Source organism: Serinus canaria, chromosome 2, assembly GCF_022539315.1.
Source record: "Serinus canaria isolate serCan28SL12 chromosome 2, serCan2020, whole genome shotgun sequence".
NCBI lineage: Eukaryota > Metazoa > Chordata > Aves > Passeriformes > Fringillidae > Serinus > Serinus canaria.
This window is the reverse complement of record NC_066315.1, coordinates 53,361,560-53,388,079: the sequence shown is the minus strand read 5'-3', so window position 1 is coordinate 53,388,079 and position 26,520 is coordinate 53,361,560. Positions and strand designations below refer to the sequence as shown.

General features: G+C 41.8%; 1 protein-coding gene across 2 annotated transcripts in view; it reads left to right on the top strand.

Moving 5' to 3' along the window:
- Window positions 1–23,371, top strand: part of EGFR (epidermal growth factor receptor) — a 157,654-nt gene extending 134,283 nt beyond the window's left edge. The window contains exons 19-28 of one of the 2 annotated variants that reach the window (XM_018918195.3): window positions 1,032–1,130; window positions 5,639–5,824; window positions 9,061–9,216; window positions 10,019–10,094; window positions 11,262–11,408; window positions 13,767–13,864; window positions 14,382–14,549; window positions 14,643–14,690; window positions 14,794–14,896; window positions 15,910–23,371. In XM_018918195.3, coding sequence (XP_018773740.2) covers window positions 1,032–1,130; window positions 5,639–5,824; window positions 9,061–9,216; window positions 10,019–10,094; window positions 11,262–11,408; window positions 13,767–13,864; window positions 14,382–14,549; window positions 14,643–14,690; window positions 14,794–14,896; window positions 15,910–16,286 — 1,458 coding nt within the window. In that variant the 3' untranslated portion in view covers window positions 16,287–23,371. Of the gene's footprint in view, window positions 1–1,031; window positions 1,131–5,638; window positions 5,825–9,060; window positions 9,217–10,018; window positions 10,095–11,261; window positions 11,409–13,766; window positions 13,865–14,381; window positions 14,550–14,642; window positions 14,691–14,790; window positions 14,897–15,909 lie in introns of both variants that reach the window. The other variant, XM_050971279.1, reaches the window with a different exon arrangement.
- The last annotated feature ends 3,149 nt before the right edge of the window (window positions 23,372–26,520 follow it).

The window sequence follows — 26,520 nt, the reverse complement described above, 5'->3', positions numbered from 1 at the left end:
AGAAACTGGTTAACAGGAGAAGTTTTACATAAAACGTTGCCAGAATCACACTGCTGATCCTGGAGAACAAAGATCATGACTTAAAAACTACCACAGTCAGATACACCCCACTGTAAATATTAAGAAGAAAAAGAAATGCATTGTGGTTAGCTCAGTGCAAAACCATTTTTCTGTGTCATCTGGGATCTTTTTATAATGTTCAATCATTCTTTCATTAGAACTGATTCAGATGTGTGAAAGTGTCTGCACACCTTCAGTTGTGTAGGTTCCCAAGTTAATTTTTCTCTTGGTGTTTGTTTATCCTCTGTGCTTCTTCATTAAGTTCCTCCTTTTGTTCAGGATATGTGTTTCAGGCTTTTCCATTAACTATCAATTCCTATATTTCTTTATAAAGCCCTGTATTCTGAATCAGGCTTCCAGCTATGATTAGGAACTTCAGGGGCACAAAAAGATGTAAAGCACCTGCACTGCTGGGGGTTTCAGGAGCATGTCCTCCCAGTGCCACACTGCTGACCTGCCCCCTGAGTGGCCTCCTGACACTTTAGATGTAGAGCACTGCACCAGTGGGGCATAGACTTCCCTACCACTGCATGTTTAGGACTGGATTATTTGTACAGCATAGGTGCCATCTGGTTTTAATGAGAAAATGCTAATTATTTTCATCCCATGATTTATAAATTGGAAGTGACAAGGTTTTGCACATGCAGTTGCTGTGAAGCTCTAATTAGTTAGATTTCCATCCACAAATGATGCTCTTTATGCATCTCTTGGGCTATTTACACAGGCATAGTAGTGAACATGGTTTTTTCAAGTAAGTATGGTAGAGGTGACTGAAAAAGAAGTACCACCCCATTAAAAGGAATTTGGTAATACCCACAAGAAACACTTTTGGCATATTTTTGTTGTCTGCCATGTCTTTCCATTGCTCAGAATATCTAAGTCTACTCAGAAGATGTAAAATATATATGTAACTGTGAGAATTAACCTGTTAGGTATGAGACTGAATAACTTTGTGTACTTCTTTTTGGTAGGGACTTTGGATCCCAGAAGGAGAGAAGGTTAAAATTCCTGTTGCTATTAAAGAGTTGAGAGAGGCTACATCACCAAAAGCCAACAAGGAAATACTTGATGTGAGTTTTCATGTTTGTTTTCTCAAGTTGCCAGTGGTCTGTGGATTTTCTTCTCTAAAAGCTAGAGGGGTTTCAGGAATTTGTGTGAGAAGAAATATTTTGCATCCTAAGCTCAATTGTCCATCTAGAAGTTCTGCACTTTGCAGCCCAGTCTGTGAAGTGCTTTTGTGTCTCTTATGAGCCCAGTCCCAATACAGATTTTATACTCGTGGGGGAGCACCTAAGGAGTAGTTAGGACCATACATTTACAACTAATTCTTTTTTTTTATTCTGATATTTCAGGCCTTAAGCTGTAGCTTTCATTGTCATTATGGTGGTACAACTAAGCCAAATAACAACAGACCTAATGATTTATGCATTCTGCGGATTGTCATAAACTAGTTGCTTGATTAAATAGAATTAAATTAACTATAAATCCAAAATAAAATTTTAAAATGTCAGCTGTCTGATTTCTCTGCCATAGAATGCAAGCAATTATCTCACCTTCTGACAGAAGCTTGGGATTTGTACTTTATTGTTTGGATATAGCTCACAGCGTCAGAAAACAGGAGAAAATGCTATGATACACTGATTTAGGAGTTCATAAATGTTTGAGTTTACAATGAGTGAGCCAGAGTCCTAAATACAGAGTTTCCTGAACCTGAAGTTTATGAAAACCTTAACTAGATCCAAAGCCATGGAACATGCAGCACCAAGGATATATAAATTTGTGTACAAGGAAAAGAGACTGCTGACTGAGGAGAGGAGCACTCAGAAGTTCAATGTAACTTCAGATTTCCCATGCTGCGGTTCAGTCTTAAGCAACAAGAAGAGTTTGTCTGTCTGTTTTTCTGTCCTGTCCCTGGTATGTCCCAAATGGACCTGTTTGTCTTGAATTGATGGTGTTGTTAATCAAGCACACAAGTCCTTCAGCCATGAGGAAAATTGTGGATTTCTTTTTTTTTTTTTTTTGGTAGGGACTGAATTTAGAAGGGTTTTTTTTTTGGTTTTTTTTGGGTTTTTTTTGTTTTTAATGCAGTTTTGGCCAGCAAATGACACCTCAGGTAGAAAGGTTCATCTCAGATGGCTGAGTCTGGTGAAGATCTTAACAAAAAGCCCATCCTTGTAGTGAGAAGTCTCAGGATAAAGTCTCAGCATCGGGAACAATGTCTGTGAACAAACCACCACCGTGCTACTGACGATAATAAAGCTCACTGGATTTTTCAAGTCACCCTGAATAAACAGTGTTATTCCAATACATTACTCTGCTTCTGCAGATTGTGTGTTATGCACCATGTGATTTGATAGGTATATTGCAGCAGTGCAGAATAATTGGTGGTCCATCTCCAAATCCATACAGGAAGCAATATCCATTCTGGTTTTAGTTTAGTTAGACTCCAGACAAGTCTCAGCCCTTCCCCAGGTTCCTACCTATGTGGCCCTCATTCCTGCCCCTCACCTGCCTGTGATCCCTCCTTTCACTGGCATTCCCTGCATTGAGGAGCTGGTAAGGATGTTGCTCAGCTGCCTGCCCAGAGCTCTGCCCCACAGTTTGCTCTTCACAGTGATGAGGAGTATACCACAGTGTTCACAAAAGATGCTTTGGACTTAACTGCATTAAATTCCTGAAGGCATGTATCCTGGAGGAAGTCAACAAGCCTTCATTCTTCCTTCAGCAGATCAAGATCACTGGACAGGGTAGCAGATGCAGGGACTGTGTGCTCTTGCATGGTATCAAAGTGCATTATCTTCTAAAAGAAATTTCTGTAGCAAATCCCCACATTTTCTTTTCCTTTGAATTAGGATGCTTATCAAAAAGCTCTTGCTTTTCCAATCCTGTTAATTTTTAGATAATTTGGTTGGTGGAACTCTGTATTTCAGAACTAAATTTTTGGAAAAAATACAAAGCTAGTGAAAGAAGCCAGAGGGATGACTCCAAAAGCACTTCTCAAAACAGATTTTTGCAACACAACCAATTTTCCAAGGTCACTGGAACCTCAAAGATAATAATGTCTAATTAAAGATGATTTGTCTTACAGAATCACACTAGGTATAGAACAAGCACAGCAGCTTTAGCTCTTATAATCCAGGCAAGCTCTGGCCGACTTTATTAGGGTAGGGTTAATTGAGAAGGTTGTTGTTAAATACCAAGCATACTTGGAGCAGGTCAGAGCGCACCCGAAGAGATTTCCAAGATAAACAGTTGAAACAAAGACCCACTTTAAAGTCTTGGGCTACTTAGAGGGACCCACAACCACACAATAGCTCTGTTCTGCTTTCTGCAAGGAGGAGGCCTGTTTTCCTCTGCAGTATCAAATGCAAGAGGCCATCAACACTTGGATGCTCTCCGAAGGCTGTGGCCCAAACACCCACCCTGCTCCCACAGTGTCCTGGTGCTCAGCCCCCAGGTCAGCCCCATGGGGGCTGTGCAGCAGATGGACAGTGGGAACAGCTCCTGCTCTGCAGTCTTCCCCCCACCCTGCCCTGCCAAAATGAATACAATATGGATCTGAATCCCAGCAGGAAGCAAAGCATCCTTCATCATTGCAATGGCTCAGTTTGGAAGCATCGGGAAATGAAGTTGTTTTGGTCTCTCCTTATGTCTGAGTATTGGATAACAAATTTGCAAGAGTCTCTAACAAAGGATGCCACAAATATATACAAACTGAATAGCAGATCGTGTTCCTGCTTTATCTTTCCTTGAGCTAGCCCACACAATCAGTGCTATCCATGGCAGAGGGCTGTTTTTCAGTAGTTTGCCCACATCATGCAGTAGGTTGACAAGCTCTTACTAATTCTGTTGGTGATCCTATTTAACCTGTCTGCCTGGAGCCTATTTTCATTCTGAGGGCTCCAAAACAAGGATACCAAATGCAGAACTAGTACCTCAAAAGAGGCTGCATTACATCATGTTTTGCTTAGGCTGGCCCATTAAGCAGCAACACAGAGGTCAGAAAGTATTGCTTAAGAATTGGGGTTGCTTATTTCTTGAACGTCATTGCCTTAATAATAGTTCTCACCAGCTATGGAGCTATGTGACATCTGTTTGCTAGATGATGAGTAAAGAGCTATGGTATTTATTTTCTTAAGCTCTTAGAAAGAGCAGATTTTCTCTTTCCCTTGCACTATTCATGTCTTCACTATGATTTTAGGCTTTGGGGGACTGCTAGCCTGAATTGCCAAGGGTGATTAGTATGTGTTACTCCAGATGCTGAATCAAGATGCTGACCTGCTCACTGAATGGAAAAATTCCCATTCATTTCCCCTTGTGTTACTTTTCAATCAAAACACTTTTAAATTATCTAAAAGTGACATACTGTAAATCAGACACAAAGTTAGTTAAAGAAACCAAACAACTGCAGCTCTAATTTTTCCCCCCTGGAATCCATTCTTTAAGCTGGCATTTGACAGTGCATTTGAGTATAAATACTCAAATTTAAAAAATATTCAAATATTTATAAAATACTCAAATTTTATAAAATCTCAAATTTCAATCTATAAGTAGTTTTTGCATACAAAAACCATGAGATCAGGAATTTTTACCCATGGCCATATTAAATAATGTATTTGAACCAGTCTCTGAAGGGGTCGTTCCCTTCCCACAGAAGAATAAAAGAAGAGGAGGTATCTTGGGTGTTGTAGATAGGATTTAGGATTTAGATTTAGGATGTTGTATACACCCTAAAACTACACAGGGTGTACCCATATCTGAAGAAAGAATTTTTCACATATTTATTAAACTAAACCAAAATTCCAATTGACCAAAGGGTCTGTAATGCTTGGGCTCCCGCATTCCAAGTACCTTTCTAGTATAATTTACACTGCTATATGAGTCTAAACCAGCTTTTCCAATTGAGGGCAGTATTTTCACCGTTGTTACTTAAAGAAAAGCATTCAAGCTTCTAAAGCAATGAAGTGATTTTTAATCTATTAGGTTTGACATGGAATGAAGAACAACACAGTCAAGAAGAACATGGTCTCTTAATGAGACTGTCAGTCACATTCTAGGATGACAACTTTGACTTTTTGGGTTATTACCAACCTTGACAAGGGAGCAGAATTCTCAAAAATACTGATTTCCAGTCAGTTTCATTGAAAGGTCTGTGGAGAAAAAAGCCATATGACACATGTTCATAAAATCTGTTGCCCTTTCAATTAGGTGCTCAAAATTATGAAATCCCATCAGCTTCCAGTTGGTGTTGAATTTGTTACTTCCTCCTTGGTCTGTAGGTTTGAATCTCCCAGGATTTGATGTCCAATGTTTACTTGGTGTACAGTAGTGAGAAACTGGTTCTTCTGTAGCATGTCAGTGATGATTTGGTGTTCAAAATCTGGACAGTCCACTGAATGGAAAACAGTCAGCTCACAGAGTGGGAAATATGTGTATTTTGTATGTGATATGAGGCACAGAGTTTGCGTATAGTATTTTAGCAAGTTCTTGGATGACCAACTTATTTTAAACTGCCTCCAAATATTCATGTCATGCCAAAGGGAGTGTTTCACATTTCTTTTTTTGCCTTTCTTCTCAGGAAGCTTATGTGATGGCTAGTGTTGACAATCCTCATGTGTGTCGCCTGCTGGGAATCTGCCTCACTTCAACCGTTCAGCTCATCACCCAGCTGATGCCTTACGGCTGCCTCCTGGATTACATCCGCGAGCACAAGGACAACATCGGCTCTCAGTACCTCCTCAACTGGTGTGTGCAGATTGCAAAGGTGAGCAGAGCAGAACTCCAGATCAGCTAAAACTCAGAGATCTGACAGCACGTAATTACCTGTCTCTACAAACCTTTCTGTTTCACCACCTGGATCATAGGTGTCTTATAACTTATGGCAGTAAGCAGTTAGTTTTTCTTGAACAATTTACTATTTTCGTGCTGATGGGCAAACATTAACTATTCAAAATGCTTCTAGTCAGTTTAATATTATCACCTAGGCATTTATGTCCAAACCAAGTGCCCGGTATTGAAAGGATAATATGATGCAAATGTGATGCAGCACAGACAAGCAGGGAAGGCAATAGAAGAATTTGTCAATTTCCACAGCAAAATGCTGCTTCCATCAGTGGATTTCTTCAGGCTATGTCACAGGACAGTGATGTTGAATACCTCTTCTTGTGTGCCTTGGAGAGTTTCATGCTGAAATCTCTGAGGCCAGGGATCAAAACTGCTGACTACTGAATACCAGCTGCGTCCTTGATCAGGCTGGCTTCCACCAAAAGGCATTCAGGCACCCCAGAGCTATTCTGTAATTCATAGATGCTGAGCTGGGGTCTGTAATCTAACTGCAACGGCCATAAAAGACTCATTATCACACCTGGTACTGTTTGCCAAAGTGCAGCAAAGGAACTGCAATACAGCCTCTAGCCCATGCTGTGTTTGCATGGTGGTTAGCTATTTGCAAACATGGAAAAACAATGCAAAACCCTGCCATTTATTGGAGATTTGTCATATGAGATGGCAGTGTCCACGCAGCATGGTTGCTTTAATGCTGTTTATTTCAGGAATGCTGGTCTGCAGGAAAACCACACACTTAAAAACTTATCAGTCCCTTGAGGCCTTGTGTACATGCCAGGCTCGCCCAGCCGTGGTTTGCTTTCAGGAAACATGCTGAGGACCTCAGAAATGTATCCACCAAATGTCTATAGAGCACATTTTTCACAGCGTACTTTTTTTACATTTTGTTATACAACAAGTGAAATCTAATTTATGTGTCCACCTGGGATGTAAGTTGCTTTTTTTTTTGTGACTCTTTTGCTTTCTTGTTTAATATCAATTACTGCTCTGTCCTAGTTTCAGTGTCTTTGGAGGGTGAACTGGAGGCTATATTTCCCTCCTCCTCCTTCTTCTCCTTGTTAATTTTTAAGGTGGCAAAATGCATCCCCAAGTGGGTCCTTGGGGCATTGCTTGCCCAAAAGGTTGCCATTCACAATTGTTTGCTTTCGTTTGATTTTTTCATGGCAGTTCAACATTTGCCCATAGCAACTTCTACCCTCGCCAGTGATGCCTGACCTTCAACATACTCCTTTGTGCTGCTCCACACTGAAGTTCTCCTCAAAGCACTCATAAATCTTACGCACAGATTTTTCCCACCAATGTGTCTGGTGTTACTCTGATAAAGTTATGCCAGATTTTTGAACATTCTCTGACACTTTAAAAATTTACTTATGAGTGGAAAAAAGAATTGAAACAAATACAGGTCTGGTGACTAATCAGCAGGAGGCAAGTTCCCTGGGAAGCTTATTTTCGTTACTGTTTTCACAGCTTTGAAATAAGTTTTCTCTGCATCTTTTACGAACATTATCTTTTCCTGAGGTATGAAGTCCTCTCTTCCAGGCAAGATGTTATGATAGCATAAACACTCCATGTGCAGAAACACTGTGAAGGAACTCTTTGAACACAATGGTCTTATGCTTAGTGATGAAAAATGGATTAAACTCCAGATCTGCACACAATTAAAGATGTGCTGAACTTTCTAAGCCAGCAGTTCAACATTTTCAGTGTATGGTTATGCACATGCACGAGCCTTCAGCCATCAGCACCCTAAACAGCTTAGTGTGACACTGATATTCTGCCTTTCAGCAGCTCTGAGTCTTAGTAGCCTCTGCAGCAAGTCAATTTTAGCAGGACATTTTTTGTCTACTGGGGCTAGATTATGCAATTTTTTTTTTTTTTTTAAGATAGTCTGTTTTCTGTCAGCAGCTCAGAAGTTTTTGTTCCGAGAGCTCTGCTTGCTAAAGATCTATTTGTGTGATTCAGTGCACGCTCTTAGTGGCACCGTGCCAGTTTGTTGGGGTGGTTTGTTTTGGCAACATTAGCAGTGCATGGGTGAAGTTCTGCTGAGGGACTTGGAAGGAGGATTCGATGGTGGTCCAGCTTTAAAGTGGGCTTAGGAAGCGGGTGGAGGATGGAAGGCAATTATTCCCTCCAGTCCTCTGCCATCACATCAACACGATCATTTTGGTGCTAATTTTGTAGGTTAAAAGGAATTTTTTTATCAATTCTCTTCATAAAAATACAAGCTCATAAGCTACCACCAGAAGAAATGCATGGACTGGGAATAATAGTGGGTTTTGGAAAAGATATCGCAGGAAACTTGGAAATCATGAACTTTTTGATTTCATATACCAAGAGACTGGTGTTGAGGGAAAGGGGAGTAATCTCTGTGGTCAGAAACACAGCTGTTAAATTTATGCTTTAGAAGTCAAACCAGCACAATTAGTTATATTCTTCCTTGAGAGGCAGTCGTACCAAAAATGCACGTATGCTATGGCAAATCCAGCCTAATCATGGGAGGCAGGGAAACTGGAAGAACTTGCCTTTTTCAAAGAGAACTGGAAAATGGATGCAGCTCTGAGTTCAGACTTAGAATGAATTTTTTTTATTTCCCCCCCATTTTTACCTTTGCAGTGGACTGCCTCATTGTTAGAAGGAAGGAGGCACAGTACGCTGCCTGTAATAAAACACAATATGAACAACTTTGAGTAATTCTATAAATACTCTGTAGGGTTTGTGTGTGTACATAATGGCAGGGGATAGTTAAACTCTGTATTGCGCTTTCCTGAACTCACTGGGTTTGCACAAATGCAGCCAAAAGAAGACTTCGTCCCTTTATTTGTAAGTTCCATCCTGATTTTGTATTTCTTGAGCTGAGTTCCAAAGGAACCAGATCCCCTGCTACTATCTGCTCTACCCACTACTGCATCTTTTTCCTTCATCACTCCACCAGTGCCTGGACCCACAAGAAGGTTCCTGCAGGGTAATAGTGACAGTCAATAATGTTACAATAGTAACCCTCATCCTCACCCTGCAATAAACACCATGTAAATGGAGAGTGCAGGTGGGATAACTTACCCCATGTTTCTGGTGGTGTCTGTAGTTGCCACAAAGCAGCTGAGGTTCGGTGACTTGAGTGTACAAGTGAGACCTGACCAGCAGTGTGTTACTTTGCAGGGAATGAACTATCTGGAGGAGCGGCGCCTGGTGCACCGTGACCTTGCTGCCAGGAACGTCCTTGTTAAGACTCCTCAACACGTGAAAATCACGGACTTCGGGCTGGCAAAGCTGCTCGGTGCAGACGAGAAGGAATATCATGCTGAGGGAGGCAAGGTAAAGCACGCTGCACAGTGAACTACTGCCATTTGCTGGTGTTTGTGCTTGCATACAAGCCTCAAACAAAGAGAGGGGGGGAAGAGAGTGTGTTTTTCAAAGCTCTCAGCTGCCATCTCAGCATGCTGCCTTTGAAGCCTGTGGAAGTCCTCTGAAATCAGCCAAAGCAGCATCAGGCCAGTGGGACTGCAGTGGGAGCAGAGGTAGCAGAGCAGCAAATGCTTTTGAAATTCCCACCCAGAATGTCTGGGAAAATTCATCAGTGTAGCCAACACCAATAAGACTGTGCAGTTTATAAAGAGAAAGGGAATGTTGTGTATTTATAGCAGAAGAAAGACCTGTCGGGCTTGGTTCAACACGCTTTTGTGTTGTACTGCGTGCTGACGGAGAGAATGTGTCCTGCTGAGAAATTAAAGAGAAGCTGCTTGCAAATATTGCAGAGGCCATAAATAGAAACCATATGAGTGTAGATCAGTCATGCAGCCTAAGACTGGATTTGTGTCCTGTTCTGATAGAAGGCTAAAAAGTAGTTATTTGGCTGTTTAAAATATTGTAAAACTGTTTAGTAAGAGATATTTCTGATACACCTAGTATTCCACATGTTTCCAGGTTCTTCACAACATATGAAAATAACAAAGGGGAACTCAAAAGTTGCCTGTTCTACCATTCAGCTGGTTCTGTTGGCTGTTTTTGGTTTTTTTTCCTTCTGCAACCAAGCTATTGATTTACACACCACCTGGTGGTAAATATCCCTGCTAAATTTTGGGTCAGCTTCTTAAGGATTGTTTGTGAATTTTCCTAGGTTCCTATTAAATGGATGGCATTGGAGTCAATTTTACACCGGATTTACACTCATCAAAGTGATGTCTGGAGTTATGGTGAGTTTAAAAGTAGTTACAATCATTGCAGATGGCTTGGAAAATTTCATTATTTGCTGGTGACTCTCTACTGGCCTTTTTACTTCGCATTGTGAGAGGAGCAAGAGATCAAATATATAAACACAGTGCCCAAATCACCTACTCAACAAATTAAAATCCCCATGAAACTGCATGTGAGTGAGGTGTAAGATGTTTCACAGAATGTGCTTTGGGTAATGAGCCCTCCCCTGAAAGGGGCCACAGGTAGGAGATTCTGGTCTATTTTCTGAAGTTGTGCTGAAGTTTTTCTTCAGCATCTTCACAGGAAGTATAATGGAGCTGGCAATAGAGATAACTAGGAGGACTTAAAATCACTGGCCACACTATCAGTTGGTGTCAAGCAGTGTAACACTGCTGAGGCCTAAAATGCTTATGCTGTCTTGTAATGAAGACAGTGCTAAAAGGGAAGCAGTGTGATAACCTCCTTAGAGAATTTATTTTGTATTTGGTATAGTTCATAAAGCCAGCTTGAAAGAAAGGAGCAGAAAGGAAAATTTTCAGAGCAACCGATTGCAAAATTTCCTCCCCCACGGGCTCTTATATTCCTGGGAAATACTTAATGCAGGTGCTCAGATCCTGTGTCCTTTTTGAAACAGTACAGCCTCTGGTCCTCTTAATCCATTAATGGATCTTGGCATCCAAAATCTTGTTTTGTATCCTAAGCTACTGGACAATCACAACAGCTACATCATAGGAGTCCATGGTATGTCAGCAAATGACGCTTAGGCAGCTGGTTTACACATCTTTCAAAAACTGCTTTTGTTCGTCTCCAGAGAGATTGTTTTCAAACAAAAAGAGAACTTCCATTTTTAAAACCAGTTGCTGTGTTGGAGTTGGGACACAGTAACCTGTATTTCCTTTCTGTGGGGCCAGGAAGTTTGTAGATTTAAAAAAAAAAAAAAAAAAAAAAAAAAGGAAGAAAGCAAAACCTTAAATGGCAGCAGGATGATTTCAAAGCATTATATTAATCTCTTTATAAAATCCTGGCAGAAAATGGTTTCTCAGGCTGGGGTTCTGGCAAAACAGTGTTTCCAGGGGACCCATCTCTGCTCGCCACCTCTCTACACCCAGGCTGAGCAGTCCAGCTCCTGGCAGTTTCTCTCATGATCTTCTCTTCCCACCCTGCAGGTGTGACAGTTTGGGAGCTGATGACATTTGGTTCCAAGCCATATGAAGGGATCCCTGCCAGTGAGATCTCCTCTGTGCTGGAGAAGGGCGAGCGTTTGCCGCAGCCGCCCATCTGTACCATCGACGTGTACATGATCATGGTCAAATGTGAGTTCACACCTGGGCTTGTGGCTGCTCACGGTCTGAGTTTAATAAGTAACTCAGTTGCATTTCATGCTGCCTTCCTGGTAATGGCACAGAAACAGTGTTCTGTGAAAAGAGTGGTGACACCAGAGTGTGTTCCCACACCTTGATCTTTTCCTAGGAGCACGGGAGCACAGGCTTCATGAGTCACTCATTCAACCAACTAATGTTTTTTTCACCATTCACATTACTGACTGATATGTCAATAATTTTAAACCTATATGGTCAGGCACTATAAATTAACATGACACCAACCACTTTGCCTAATGCTCTGGTTTTGTATGTCTAGGAAATAAAATCAGCACTGCTTTCTCCTCCAAGCTCCCCCTTAGTTCAGTAAAGTGCTTCTCACTGCAAGCACACAGGTGGATTATTATTAAGGACTGTTGGGAGTGCGGGCACAATCATAATGTTAGATACACATGAGGATTCAGCCTTCCTTTTCAAATTTCTTCCTCATTTTTGGCTGGTCCCTTTCTGGCATGCAGCTGTTGCAGTATAGTAGCTCATGAGCAGAGGGTTTCTGAAGCACTTTTTGGCTGTTTTAGGGCATATCAAAGGGTTTCTGAACCTCAAACCCCCTTTCCCTCTATATCATCTACTAAATGTCAGATTACTGCCTGGCTTCCTGCACATCTCTAGGCCATGACTGGCACATCCCTGCTCACTGCTGTGAGGATGTGATAAGCAGCCCACTAGGTGGCATTTAAGACCTTCTCACTGGAGCAACATGTACCTGTTCCTGAAACAGGAGCCACGCTACCATGAACACTCTGTAATGCAGCACTTTTGGGGAATCCTTAAGCACACACATATTGCTGTGGGGGGACAAGCAACACAGAAGGTGAGCCTGATCCTGTGCTCAGAGGCCAACAGGAACTGCATCCAGAAGTGAGCACCTAGCCTGGGAGGTGCCCAGACCCCAAAGTGATGTCTTAGAAACTCCTCCTTAGAGGAGATTCTGAACCCTACTGACACCTCAGCCCCTGTCTTTCCTTAGGGTCAGTCCAGATGTAGAAAGGAGGCATTTTTCCAGGCATCTAATCTGGTACCTGTTGCTTGTACACAGCCAATGGAGTGTCCCCATCCTTTCCATGTCATTACACTGAATTTAAGTGCAAGAGCATGAGGATCTGGGGGCTGAGCCTTCCTCCTGGCACAGGACTCAGTTGCACATGTTTTGCTGCTCTGGTCACCTCATGTTTGCAGGCTACAGTGCAGACCTTACTGAAGCTGTGCCATTTTATCTAAAGGAATTCAGGATTCTCAGTCACCTCTTTTATAATCAGAAAATATAATGTGAAATGTTCAAAGTTTTTGTAAAATAATTACTAATTTTTAAATTTAAAATCTAGCATTTAAATATAGGCAACTTAAAGTCAGAAACAGTAGATTCTACTCCTGCAAGAACAGCTACTCAGTTTTGGCTAATAGCAAGATGCATTTTTTTTTAATTAGTGGGGAATGATATTTCTAGCATGGTAAAAAGTCACTGGAAATTATGAGATTCTGTCTAATGTGGATGTCTTTGTCTAATGCAGATTTCAAAAAGCATATTACCACTTTATTTTCCCATTAATATAGATAGGCTGTTTCTTCTGAGTTCCTCTAGACATACTAAGCTTGACCTTTATTATTTTTATTTTAAACAGAAGAGTCTCTAGATCAGCTCATCTGTTAGTTGATTACAGAAAATGTGGGTTTCCTAACTAATATCACATGTAAAACCTCCAGTATCTATATTTGAAATCTCTCCTAGCATTGATCCAAACTAAGCTGTAAGGACTTACTTTTGTTGAAGTCAGTTTACTAATTAAATACAGCTTGGTTGCAGTAATCTTTCAATATGTCTCCAGTGAGGATGTTTTGTACTTTAGAAGACATCTGGTACAAAGGAGGCTTCTGCTGTAGGCATCCCAGGACTTCATGAAGCAGTCCAGTGACTGTCAGACAGTCAAATCCTGGTACCTCTGCAGGCACCCACTGGTGTCAGTTTGCTTCCTCTCCTTCAAGAGCTCTTTTCAAAGCAAACTAATTGGGATTATCCCTCAGGTGGGACCTACCTGCCCAGCTGGAGATAGACTTAGCCTGAAGCTTTTCCATTGTGGTGTTTTATTTCTGTCTTCCCAAAACTGCCAAGATCTGCATTTTAAACACTGAAATGCACATCCGTGGCTGGTGAATCAACTTTTTATGGTGGTCTTTTAGGGGTAGCTCCTTTCTTTGCTACACACATGGCACTGCTTTTTTGCTGTTATATTTATTTTAAACTCCGTGTTTGATCACCAAGACAGTTTTGTTTGTGCATTGCTTTTCCTGCAGGCTGGATGATCGATGCAGACAGCCGTCCCAAGTTTCGTGAGCTGATAGCTGAATTCTCAAAAATGGCCCGTGACCCTCCACGCTATCTTGTTATACAGGTACTAACCACAGTGGTGGGAAGACCTCTGATGGGCATTTCATCTGAGGCCCAAAGTAACTAGTAATGCATATGAGAACATATGGTATGGATAACTGAAGGCCAGATTTATTGTTGCTTTCCAGGTTTTAACTCATCCAGCTAGAGCCACAAACAAAATGTCAAGATTGGTCACTATTTTCTTAGTACTGGTCTCAGTCTAGGACCAGAAACAGCCCGTGAGAGGAAAACAGAGTTTGATCCTCTTCAAGATGCAGTTATTTTACAGCACATGGACTGAGATTGCAGGCCTAGGTTCCCCTAAACTCTAGGTAAATTTGGTTAAACCCAGGGATCTCTGAATGGGCCATTTACTTAAACATTGGACTTGCCCTTCCAACTCAGAATATTCTGTGAGTCTGTGAATCAAGATTTTGCATCTTGCGCCTCTTGTTAAATTACGTTGCCTCAGAGAGAAGGGGAATATGAGGGCTTGAAAGAAGTCTGCAAGTCTTGTCTCCTGCTGACTTTTTCCACAGGGAGATGATAGGATGCACCTGCCCAGCCCCACGGACTCCAAGTTTTATCGCACCCTGATGGAGGAGGAGGACATGGAGGATATAGTGGATGCAGATGAGTACCTCGTGCCACACCAGGGCTTTTTCAACAGCCCTTCAACGTCTCGCACTCCTCTCTTGAGTTCATTGGTATGAAAATTTTCCACTGTGGAAATATGGCATGAAATTCTATGAGTGAACTGCTTCTCATAATGTCTGTCTTTTCTTTCTCTGTCTTTTAAGAGTGCTACCAGCAACAACTCTGCTACAACCTGCATTGACAGGAACGGGGTAAGTAGAATGACCTTTAATAATGGAGTAAATCCTCCTATGTGGATCAGCTTCTACAAATCAGTCCCTTCAATATTGTTTTTCTCTACTTTCATCCTAGCAGGGACACCCTGTGCGGGAAGACAGCTTTGTCCAGAGGTATAGCTCGGACCCAACAGGCGCTTTCCTGGAGGACAGCTTAGATGACAGCTTCCTACCAGCCCCAGGTGAGTACTTTTCCTGTTTTTCCATCCCATGGACACTCATTCACAAGCCATTTGCTTGCAAATATAATCATTTTCCCTCCTTTTCTGTAGAAATGAAGCAATTCAAATGCTTTCTACCCTTTTGGCTCAGTAAATGGGAGTGGAAAAGTGTTCATTTTCCTAGCCTCTATCTGCCTGCTTCTAACCATTTCTCATTTCAGTTCCCTCGTGAGCCAGATTCCTTATGTTAGCCATGTGTGCCATCTAGGCAGGGAGTTTGCATGTTGGTTATATGTTTAAAGCTTTCTACTTGAGAAAATAGCCTCTAAAAATTTGGTTTCATTTTTTTACCATTTCAACAATATAAAGAGCTTTATGGCTGTTTCATTGCTTTCAGAACTTAATCCACAGAAGGCAGTTCATGGTTTCACGTGGACTTACAGTGTAGGCGGCCAGAGAGAGTGCCAGTGAGCACTGAGGGAGATGGGGCTGGAGAATGCAGTGATGATGCTTTGTGTCCTTAAAAAATCCCAACCAACCATTCCAAGAATATGCCATAGCTAAAAAGGGTGAAAGGCCCTGCGAGGAATAGCACTGATGTGAAATGTGGAGTCACTGTTACTGCCAGTCCTGTATTTTCTAGGCATTTTCCTCATCTCTAAACATTTTTTCCAGGGAAACAGCTTCTGGCAGCTAACCTCCTAAACTGCCATTTCAGAACACTATCTGGGACACAGCCACCCACGTGCCACTAAAATCAGCAGTAGCTAGCTCACTGTCTCATGGTCCAAGCCATCTTTCTGCTGGTTGGCAAACAAAATTCTTGAAGGTGAACCTCAGGGCAGCAAGTTTGGTGCCCCAGAGTGGCAGTCCCTGCCTTTGGCCCTTTTCCACTCTGGGAAATTCAGAGACGTGCCATGTGCAAAGACCAAGTGGCAGCTGGGTTGAAACTAAATGTCAAGTGACACAAATGTCTGCATTAATTTTATATCTTCCTTTTCATTCCTCCTCATTTTAATTTTCTTTTATTCCAGAGTATGTAAACCAATTGGTGCCCAAGAAAGCATCTGCCTCAGCAGTCCAGAATCCAATCTACAACAACTTCTCTCTCACAGCAAACTCAAATGTTCCCACAGACTCCAGCTACCAGAATTCACACAGCACAGCTGTGGACAACCCTGAGTATCTCAACACCAACCAGTCTCCCCTGACCAAGACAGTCTTTGAGAGCTCTCCCTACTGGATCCAGGCAGGCAACCACCAAATAAACCTGGACAATCCTGACTACCAGCAGGACTTCTTACCGAAGGAAACCAAATCTAATGGTCTCTTGAAAGTTCCTGCAGCAGAAAACCCAGAGTACTTGAGGGTAGCGGCACCAAAAAGTGAATACATTGAAGCCTCAGCATGACCATTGAGAATTTCTTCTTGCAGCAGGGCAAGCTGGATAAGTGAACTGTTGACTGCTGCAAGAGTGGACTCTGGCTCAGAGCAAATTGCCACTACAATGCATCAAAAAGCACCTCTGCTTTTCAGCATGGGGCTTTGAAACTGCAAAGCCTGTCTGATGGTAGTTTGGGTCTTTCCTTGCCCATTTCCATGTAATAACCGAGGTCCATAGCCTGTGCTCAGATGCATGTTGGGATGGAGCAGGATCTTCCTGGACTGAAGAAATATGGATGCATTCCTTTCATTTTCAAATGGTAGCATGGTAAAAAGCCACTCTGGGATGAACTCGAGAACTGTACACATTGTACAGTCAAATTCCTTTCTACATTCTGTATTTTTATAAATGTTTCTAACAGAAGTTTTGGATCTTTTACAAGATCAGATGCTTGTACTGCTAAGTGTTGCTCAGATCACCAGCAGGGAAAAGAATTATGTTCCAAATCTCCTGGAACTGAAACTGTTATTCCAAACCACCAGATTTTCTACAAATTGGCTCCATATACTGCCAGTTGGCCCAAAGGTGAGAAGTGCATCTGAGGGACGTGTGGGCAATTCTGCCCAGGGCAGTATGGAGTGGATTGGTCTGGGGAGAACTAGCACAAGGAGCAAAATGGCACAATGCATCCATCACCTGCTGACCACTACTGCTACAAACTGACAAGAGGAACACGCCTCCAAGTCACCTATACATGATTATAAAGTGCTCACTGGTCTGTTTTCTGATGGTCAAACCCAAGACTTTTTTGTGTTCTGATCCCTTTTGTAGCTGTCAAGTTGTCAAAATCCTTTCTTCTTCAACAAAACTGTTAAAGGTGTTGCCGTAACTGAAAAGTGTCAGATAATGTTTAACAGACTTCAATTAAATGTCAAGGAAATGCAAATAGTGGCAAATTGGAGCACTCACAAGACAGACTGGAAGAACTATACTCAATTAAACCTGACTAAGGCAAGAAACACAGGCACTTCTGGCCAAGCAGCTTTATTTCCCATTTTAAAGGGACTCAAAGCAGAAATAATTTTCCCTTATACATTTGGCAAAGAAAAGGGGTACTATCTAAGTAGTACATTTCACTCACTTCAAGGCAAAATACTACCAATTGTTGTCCCACACTGGGGCAGAGGCTAGGGCTGGTTACATGTCCCTTTGGGGTTACTATTCTGGCAATGCTGGAGGAGCTGTGAGAATGAATTAAGGAAAGAAAGAATAATCTAGAGTGATGGAAAATATTGTCTCTCTCTTCTGAAGCACAGGGTTACTTGCTGCTCCTTTGAAATATGTAGCATCATCTTCTGGTTATTAGTGTGGTATAGGCAGGCAAGGCAAGGCTAAGATTTTGGCTCGACAGTGTAAATCAGTCACAGCAGCAAAAGCAGCTACTCTTTCCAGTGACCCATAAAATTATTCCATCACTAACATTTCTTATGAATGTAGGAGGAATAAAGTGCCTAAAGTGTGAATTTAGTCAGTCCTTTAGATGCATCCCACCAGCAGCTTGGCAGTGCTATTTCAATCACACGACTAGATCAGAAAGCAAATTCTCATTTGGGGACAAAGGCCCTTAACTAGTTGAATGTTGGCAACTTGCTTGAGGGTAGCATAAGCAGCTGACTTGGAGAGGATCTGTAGTCTATATTAAGTAGCAAGAAACAGTCAAATTTATGCTGCCGCTGTGTTTAGAATACATCATTATGTGTTTCAGTTTAGGTATTGCATCTGAAGTCCAGCATCAAGCAGCAAATCCTTAGAGCACTGTTTTTACAGATTTACTGAGGAAAGGAGACCTTCAGTCATGTGAAATGAGCCATTTTTTAAGTAACATGCATTAGCAGTTTGTATATGTACAGCTCATGTGTCCCACTACAGTACAGGGTGAAGTGGCATGTTGGGTCAGAATCCAGAGATTGTTCTGTTTGGTAGATGTGTCTCACCATGACCAAGTGCCAGACACAGCAGTGTGGAAGATGCAATGTTTTACTTGGATTCTCAGTGGCTTTTATTTAAAACAGTAACCAAAATTCAGTTCCCACGTCCAATTAGCAGCAGATTTCTCCTTGCATTCCTGGGAGCAGATTTGTTGTGTTGCTCTCACACGTGTGCAACATGTGCACACAGGCAGTGCTGCCTTTCCCCACCCACTGCCCTGGCAGAAACGTACATAAAACTAAAAAAAGATCTTAACAGAATTCACAGATAATTTTTCAATTTGCTGATGATGTTATGTCTCCAAGCAGAACACTAGAAAATCACATAGTGCATATTCTCCCACAGAATCTTTCAAACACTACTGCACAAAGGAATTTACTGATTTTAATCTGTTTAGCAGCTAGCTATAACAAGAAAGCCACTGAGAAATAGCATTATGTATCACCAGCATTATGTAGCATGAATAGAGGTTAATGCTTACCCCTTTAAAACAATTCAAGAGCAACTCATTGCTAGAAACAAGGAGATTCATCTAAAAATTAAGTAATCTAAGTCTGAAAGAACATCTCTCTTTGAATGTGATGTTTTTGATGAAAAAAGTAGGAAAGAGGATGTAGGACCACAAACTCTTGATGTGAATGTAGATTCCAGATTGGCGTGATCAACTCTGTATTGTGCAGTATTTCTGGTAAATGGCATCTTGTAAGCCATGATTTGTAAGTTGGCAGCTCAGTAATGATTCAAAAGCCAGCAAAAAATAAAAATTAGGTAGTGCCTGCAGGGGCAGATACAGTGTCACTGGGAGCAGGTGGGACTGTGCAGCGAATGGCTGTGGCTGGAAGCACAGGTGCTATGCAGGGTGATGCTCACAGGTAACAGATAATAGCAACATACCAAATCATTTCCATCAGGATTAAAAAAACCAAACCAAACAAAAGACAAGTGAGCAGCAGGAATGCCCTGGTTTTCCCATTGCATCCCACTGAACATCAAACAGCAAGGAGACCCCAGCAGATTGTGTGTGCTCATACAGGACACCATGGTTAAGCAGCATAAATCAACATCCAGGAATAACTTGAAAGGTCAGCTGGAGGTGTGGGTAGAAAAGGCTGATTTTAAAGACACAGCTAAATAGGGAAATGTAGCATTCCAAAGCCTCTTCTGAACGCTAACAGTCTCACCACTTGAGAAAGATAAAATTTCCCTTTTTACTGTGTTTCTCATGGAAGACCAAATAAAACACTCACAAGTTAGTCCTTAGCATCTATCATGAAGCTGTAGTTATTACAGAACTCCTTTTGCAATAATAATTTAGGACTTTCCATAACTTCTAAGTGTATGAAAATGTAAGTTAAGAGTCTTCATCTTACTTTGATCTTTTCCAATGACTGTCTGCAGTGTCAGCGCACTTGATTTCATTGTGGGCCTCGGGTTGTTTTCTTCTGCTGCAAAGGGAGTTGATCTGGGAAATTTTCTTCATGTTGCAATTGATTTTGTTGAGTAAATTCATCCAGAGGCCAGGGGCTTGCTACTGTTCCCAGCTGACAGTCAACACTGAAGAACGCTTTTTTAGAGAGAGCAGTTGGAAACAGAGGGTGGTCTCTGGAATGCCTCAGGGTGATGCCCCATCCCACCAACCTCACCACGACTGAAAGCCTGCCCTGGCATTAGGAAATATGGTCCTGCAGTTTGTTTGAAAGGAAGGGACTTGTATAGGGAGAGGAAGGGCTGCAGCTGACCAGTCCATACCTGAGACAGCTGCTGAGTTTGCACAGGGACATCACTGAGGCCAGTGACTGTCCCTGCAGGTACAGGTGCTCCTGTCCCTGAGCCCAGCTTGATATGAAGGGGGTTGCAGAGATTGCTTGTGTGAAAACCAGTGTACGTGGCATTTGTGCTACGGGGGGTATCTCTTCTCTTCCCTGGGGGATGTAGTTAGGGTTACAACAATGTCACAGGACACCAAACAGCTTGAAGAAATCCCATCACAAGGTGCCTGGGGTGTTCTTGGTCTGTCTGTGGGTGCTCCAGGGTGTCAAGAAGAAATTTTGCATTTCCAGACAAGCGCTCGTTTTTCACGTTCAGGGTTCCGCATTTTCTGTTAGTATGACCACTGCCTGTCCAATGAGCAGTTATAGTACTCTGGCCATTGTTTCCCCCAAAGTTTCTCCATGAGAAAACACATGAATCAGGACAAAGTATGAAAATGTTCCTGTGTCCTCCTTGGTGGAAACTGTATACTCATGAAATGTCAGACTCTGTGTAGAGCACTTAGGAAGACTGCTTTGTAATGTTTTATCACCACTGGTTCAAATTTTTATATTGGGATCCCATTTTCTAGCTTTCTTCTTATAAGTGTTCCCTCTTTGTTCTGACATACAACTTTCAAGAAGCCTTTTTAAATAATAAAAAAAAAAAATAGAAAAAAAAATTTTATACAAAAGAAAAACTTGACACCTTCAAGTAGCTTGTCAAATGGGCTGCACTAGGACCAAAGATGTAACGTCTTGTTTTCTTGCTTTAAAGGAATAAGGTATTGATCACCACTTCCACAGCCTCTTTTTATAGAGAAGAGCTGCAGAGCTGCACCCTTCATTGGGGCAGGGTCAGACCTCCACTGAGCAAAGAGAGCTTGGCAGGAGGGTGAGGCCTGTCCATAGAAAACTAAACTGAGTATCAGGACCATGTATCGCTTCAGGGCCAAGCCTACAACCTCTCTTTTGTATTGCACTTAATGCAATATCTAAACAGAGACACAGCCAAGAAAAAAGAAGCAAATAAATGATATTTTGGCTCAGTATCAGGAAAAAATACGATGATGTGAAGATGAGGCATGGTAAAATAACTTCTTTGTGTGAGGAAGTGTGTAGGCAGGCAGTGAGACTTTAATACTTTATGTATTATTTTAATTATGCAGGGGAGTTGAAATCACAGAGCTTCCATGATATGCTTTGCTTTCTGCCATGTCTCCTGCCTACATTTGATGTCTGTTATAGGCAGATCACCACCTCTATCCCCATGGCCATGTGGACTGAGAATTGTGGGTTGGTGCAAGCCCTTCTTTTTATGCAGGGAGAGAAAAATGCAGCCCTAGTTGGCTGTCCCACAGTTAGTGGTCAAGCTAAGCCCTCAACAGCATCCAAAAATGGGTTTCCCAAGGGAAAAAATTGGCAACTGAAGACCTACCTGGCAACAGACACAGCACTTGTTGCACCGATGAAGTCAGCATTCAGAATGCTGAACACCTTCAGCCAAGATTTGGGGCTGGTGCTTCATCAACTTTGCTGTCATCTTCTAACATGGTGCAGATGGGGCTGTCTGTACATGCAGCAGCAGAGGCTCTATGGTCTCTTTCTATGTCTCACTTTGAAGTTATGGATTTTTCTGATTAATCAGGTGAAAACCAGAAATCAAAAGAAAAAAAAATGGAAATCAAAAGAAAAAAAAACGGAAATCAAAAATGCCTCTAACAACTGGACTGGTAGAAAGTGTTGTTCCTACACAGCCAATACAGTACATCATTTCCAGTCAGGCTGGAATTTATCCAGACCCTTCTCCTTACCTCCCATAAGCTAGCTGGAGAGTGTGCATTTGCAACCACCATCAATGTTATCCTCATATTTTATTAAAGGGAATAATCAAAGTAGTTGTCTACAATGGTAGGAGGCTTGGCTCACATACCTATGTTCCCTTTTAATCCTACATTCCTGATAGTATTCTCCTTGAAATTAATGGGATGTTTCAATTGATTACACTGAAAGTATAAAACAAGGCTAATGTTGAGTGATTTTTGAAAATCCCTCACAATAATCAGAGATCCTATGGATCCATTGCCCTTTTTAGGCTGCTTTGTATTGATGCAATCAACTGAATATAAGGTGTGATGACTTGGTTTTAATAAACTCTCAAGCAATATATCCACAGATACAGATGGTACCCTCAGAGCATTGTAAAGTTACTCAACTATGAAAGCACTATTTGTAAAATAAGAAACTTTTGACTTTTATATGGTTTAATGGTTTATACTGTTGATCAAAGATTGTTTGTATATGAGCGACGAAAAAATGAGGTGTATATTATTCTTTTTAATTGTTTTTAATTTTTGGAGGACTTTTATTGTAATATACTGTTGTATTTGGGGGGAACAAAAAGCAGTGGCTAGCTTGTAGCTTGTAGCCAGAGGAGAACTCACAGTTAGGGTTCTTTATTGATGGACTTAGATTTTTTTTTTTTCTTCTGGTAAAATTTGTCACCTTGGGGATTTATCCAGAGCTTTGTGAAGCTAGTAACAGCACTCTTTCCTCTCTTCAAGACTCTTTGGCTCTCTGCATGCACACTGCTGGAGTTTCATAATATGAGCAATAATACAGGCAACCCTTGTGACCAGTAGAAGTGCAATATGAAAGCCCAGGTGCTGCTTATCAGGGCCTAAAAAAAGCTGCTCTTTTATGTGTCGGGTTCCCACTTCACTTCCATGACAAGAGCAGAGTGAAAGCAATCCCTCAAAGGCTGATCCATGTGGCACATGAAGCCATAGTGTTGGCCATTTCCAAAGTGCATAGCCAAGGCAAAATAAAGTCTCAACCAGAGTCACACTGATGACTTGAATTGTTGTACTATACTAGGCAGGAAGAAAAATTGTGTTAGCAAGGGCAGCCAAATGAAGCCCCAGTGTGCCCTGAGTATGAGTGTGTAATATCCAACTGGTGGAACATGTGGCTGACAAAGATTAAAGGAATTGCAAGGTCTTCAACATAACAGCACAAAATACACTGCATTGACAAGACAGTAAAGAAGAGAGGAGCTGGAACTGTCAGCATGCATTCAGCCTGGATAGGTCCCTGATAGCACAATTAGTAAATGAGACAATTTTTATCTTTATAGATTAATTTTGTACACAGAAAAAAAGAGCCACAATAGCACCTTTCTCATTTTCATCTTTCCATCCAGACCCTTCCAGTACATAGGCTGCATGTTTTACCAGCTCAACCTATTTTATGCAGAAATTATGTAGTCTTAATCTTCATATTACTGGTTCTCAGAAATGTCTAATGTGTATTAATGCATGATATTTTTATTTTAATAAAAGTAATTAAATAAATATTTGCTCTTTTGGCATGTGATTTCCTTTCCCCTGGCTTTGAAATCAGCTGGCTTGATAAGATTCTAGATAAGTTAGTATTGCTCTGAAGAAGAATAATTAGTATCAAGAAGGAAATTGAAATATACATTGTACATCTATGCACCTCCTCTGAAGACCAGAAAGCAACTTGTAGATTTCAAAGTCCTTATCAGGCAGGAAACTGCTGTTGTCTGAATCTGACAGAGGCAGAGCAATGCCTCTTCATTTACCCCAGAGGGGTTAGGACCCTGACTTGCTAAATCCCACTTTCAAAGCACCAAAAGAGAGGAACTTAAAATGAAGAACAGTATAAGTATAGAAAAGCGTGGGTGTTTGGGAAGGATGAGCATTCAGAAATTCCACTGAGTTCAGTGCAGTCAACTTCAAATAAACAGAAAAGTGACAGAGGATGCAAGAATAGAAGACAGCCAAAGAAACACAGCTGCAGTTTAACCTCCCTATCTGCCTGCACAGGATATGGCAGATTAAGATAAGATATAGAAAATTGCTATTAAAAGATAGGAGAGGAATACAAAACTCTTCCATAGGCTGCATCATTATTAACAGCAGCTCTAAGCAAGCCTTACTCTTTGGCACTCCTGACCTCAGCCCAGGAAAACAACAAAGCTAGCCTTTGGGGAATGAATGCCCAATCATTACATCAGACCATATCAGAAATGTACAAGGGAGCCAGAAAAAGATTGTGTGCCCTGAGGAGGCTCACAGCCACAGCTGGACCACCTACCATGGCACCTGGGACAAACCCACATACCTCCTACAGCACTGAATATGGAAGGGCTTCACCATCACCGAGACACTCACATTGCAGCAGTAACTCAGCACAAATGGCCTTGTTCCTTCTTGTCCTAGGGCTGCTGACCGGGCAATACTTCTGCAGCAGCATTTGATAAGGGGTGCTCGCACCAGGCATTGGTCTGGCAAGAAAGAGGGGCCTTGCTGTTGCCAAAGGCAGGGGGTGGGAACAGCAGTGAAGGTGACTCAGCTTCCTTGAAGTGGCATTATGTTTGCTGTCCGAGACGGGCTCAGTTCTTTTGTCAGCACCCTCCAGCATCAGACCTATAGCAGACCCCCAGGAGGGGTGCCACTGGCATGGCAGGCACAAAGGGACCTGTCCTGCTCAGGGTGCTCAGTGGGGTAGCTGATCTTGGTCCCCACATGGTCTGCTTGGAGCCCATCTGTAAAGATAAATGAAGTAAGGCCCCAGTCCCACAATGTGAATTATTGCTGTTTATTTGAGAGAGGACCTGGAAATTTGAAAGAGAAGCTGAAATTGCAGATCAGGTGGTGCTTTAAATTGTTTGTTGGGAATTGAAGCCTCTCTAATAAGCACCATCTGTGTGAAGTTCAACACCAGAGCTCTTGCTGCAGAAATCCTTTTACTTGAAAACCTGTTTTCTTTCTAAAGAGAGCAGAAGGAATGTTATTTAATGTGTGTGTGTCAACCTCAGAGACTGCTTTCTCCAGTGAGTTACAGCCCTGCAACTGAACTAGATCAGAAATAGCACAGTAAGTGTTGTCCATCTTTATCTTGTGCTGTATGTACTGTGTGTTTGCACCTTTTTTCCTTTTCTTTTTTGAAAGCACACAGACTTATGGATTGCTCTAGAATTCCCTGGACACTGTCCCTCTCAGACAGGAGCAGTGATGATACAAGAGATGGATATCCTTGTCTCACAGACAACTTTTATTTAGCAGTGTTTGTCCTGGCACCGATTTAGCAAGCCAAAATACAGCTAGTAAGGGTCACAGCTGGTTGTATAGATTCCCATCTAGCTCTTGGAGCCTTTTAAGCCATCAAAAGCTGAGCATCTCTGTGTGAATTTGCTGGTTGTGGGTAAGAAACAGAGCAATGTGTAACCTCTACTGCTGCCCATGGAGGCTAGGTAGGTCACATCCTATGGGGCACTCATAGAGCACATCTGCAGCTATTTGAGATTTCCAAAAGGAAGCCAAGCTTGCAAACCCTCTATGGGACTATTCCTATTACCCCTGCTTCAAAGAGCAGCAGAAGGAAAGCTAATGGTGCCCTCTCTTGGAAGGAAGAAACTCTGTCCAGAGCACACAAAACTTTAAAATAGTTCTCCCAGCAAACCAAGCTGAAAAAATGAGCTTGCGTAGGCAATTCATTTTCCAGACCATTTGGAGTACAGGTTCATGGTACATTTCATCCAACCCACGTAAGGGATGCTGCTAGAAAGGGCTGTGCACTGATCCAATGGAAAATTAATCCTTCTCTTTGGCAGCTTAGTTTTAGCAGACTTGCAAGACAACCGCGTGCACCACAGAGCTGACTCCTGACGTGGCAATGGACATGCAAAGGACATGACCATACCCCTTGGTGACAAGTGTGCAAGTGACAGCATCATAACAAGTGTGACATCCTCCTGCCCTCGAAAGCTCTTGTGCATGTTACTGTAAATCATTTTATTTCCCCAGTTCTCAGTTACTGGCTTTCTCCATGTCTTGCAAGAAAAGAAATATTGTGCAGATGTGGCTGTGAAGAATCTTAAAGTAATGTAAATAGGCTGTGTCAGATCAAAGAGCTCTAGGTTTATGTTTGGTTTGTGATCATTATACTGCTGGTAGGGAGAATTCTTCATCGAGACTTTTTGCATCTTATGGGAATGCTCCAGCACAAGCTTAACACAATGCAGAATGGCATTTTTAGAAAAGCCATGGTTTTGCCTAATGCAAACACTGCCTCCATATACTTTTAAAAATTAGTGTATTGGCCCCTGGGGCTTGCTAAAGCAAGATTATTTCTAGTTCTTGTTTTGTTGGTTTAGTATCCAGTGGGGATCTGCCTAAAAAATCTGGCCACTTTATGTTTTGCTGCCATGACTAACAATGCTGGAACAGAATTGTAAACAAGTGAGACTTTCAGTTATTCTTGGGTTTTGAGTGCTAAAAACCTCACTTCCATCAGACATGAGTAGTACCAATAGTAGAAAGCAGCAAAATGTCTGTGTGCCAAAACCTGGGAACATTAGGAGCAGAGAGCAATGGGCATGCCCCTGAGACGTGTCTATAAACAATAAGTAACAATTCCAGAGCACACACACAGCTGCCCTCCTTCCAAAAGTCGGGCTGCTGTGTCATATCAATGCCTGATGAGGAAGACTTTGTATA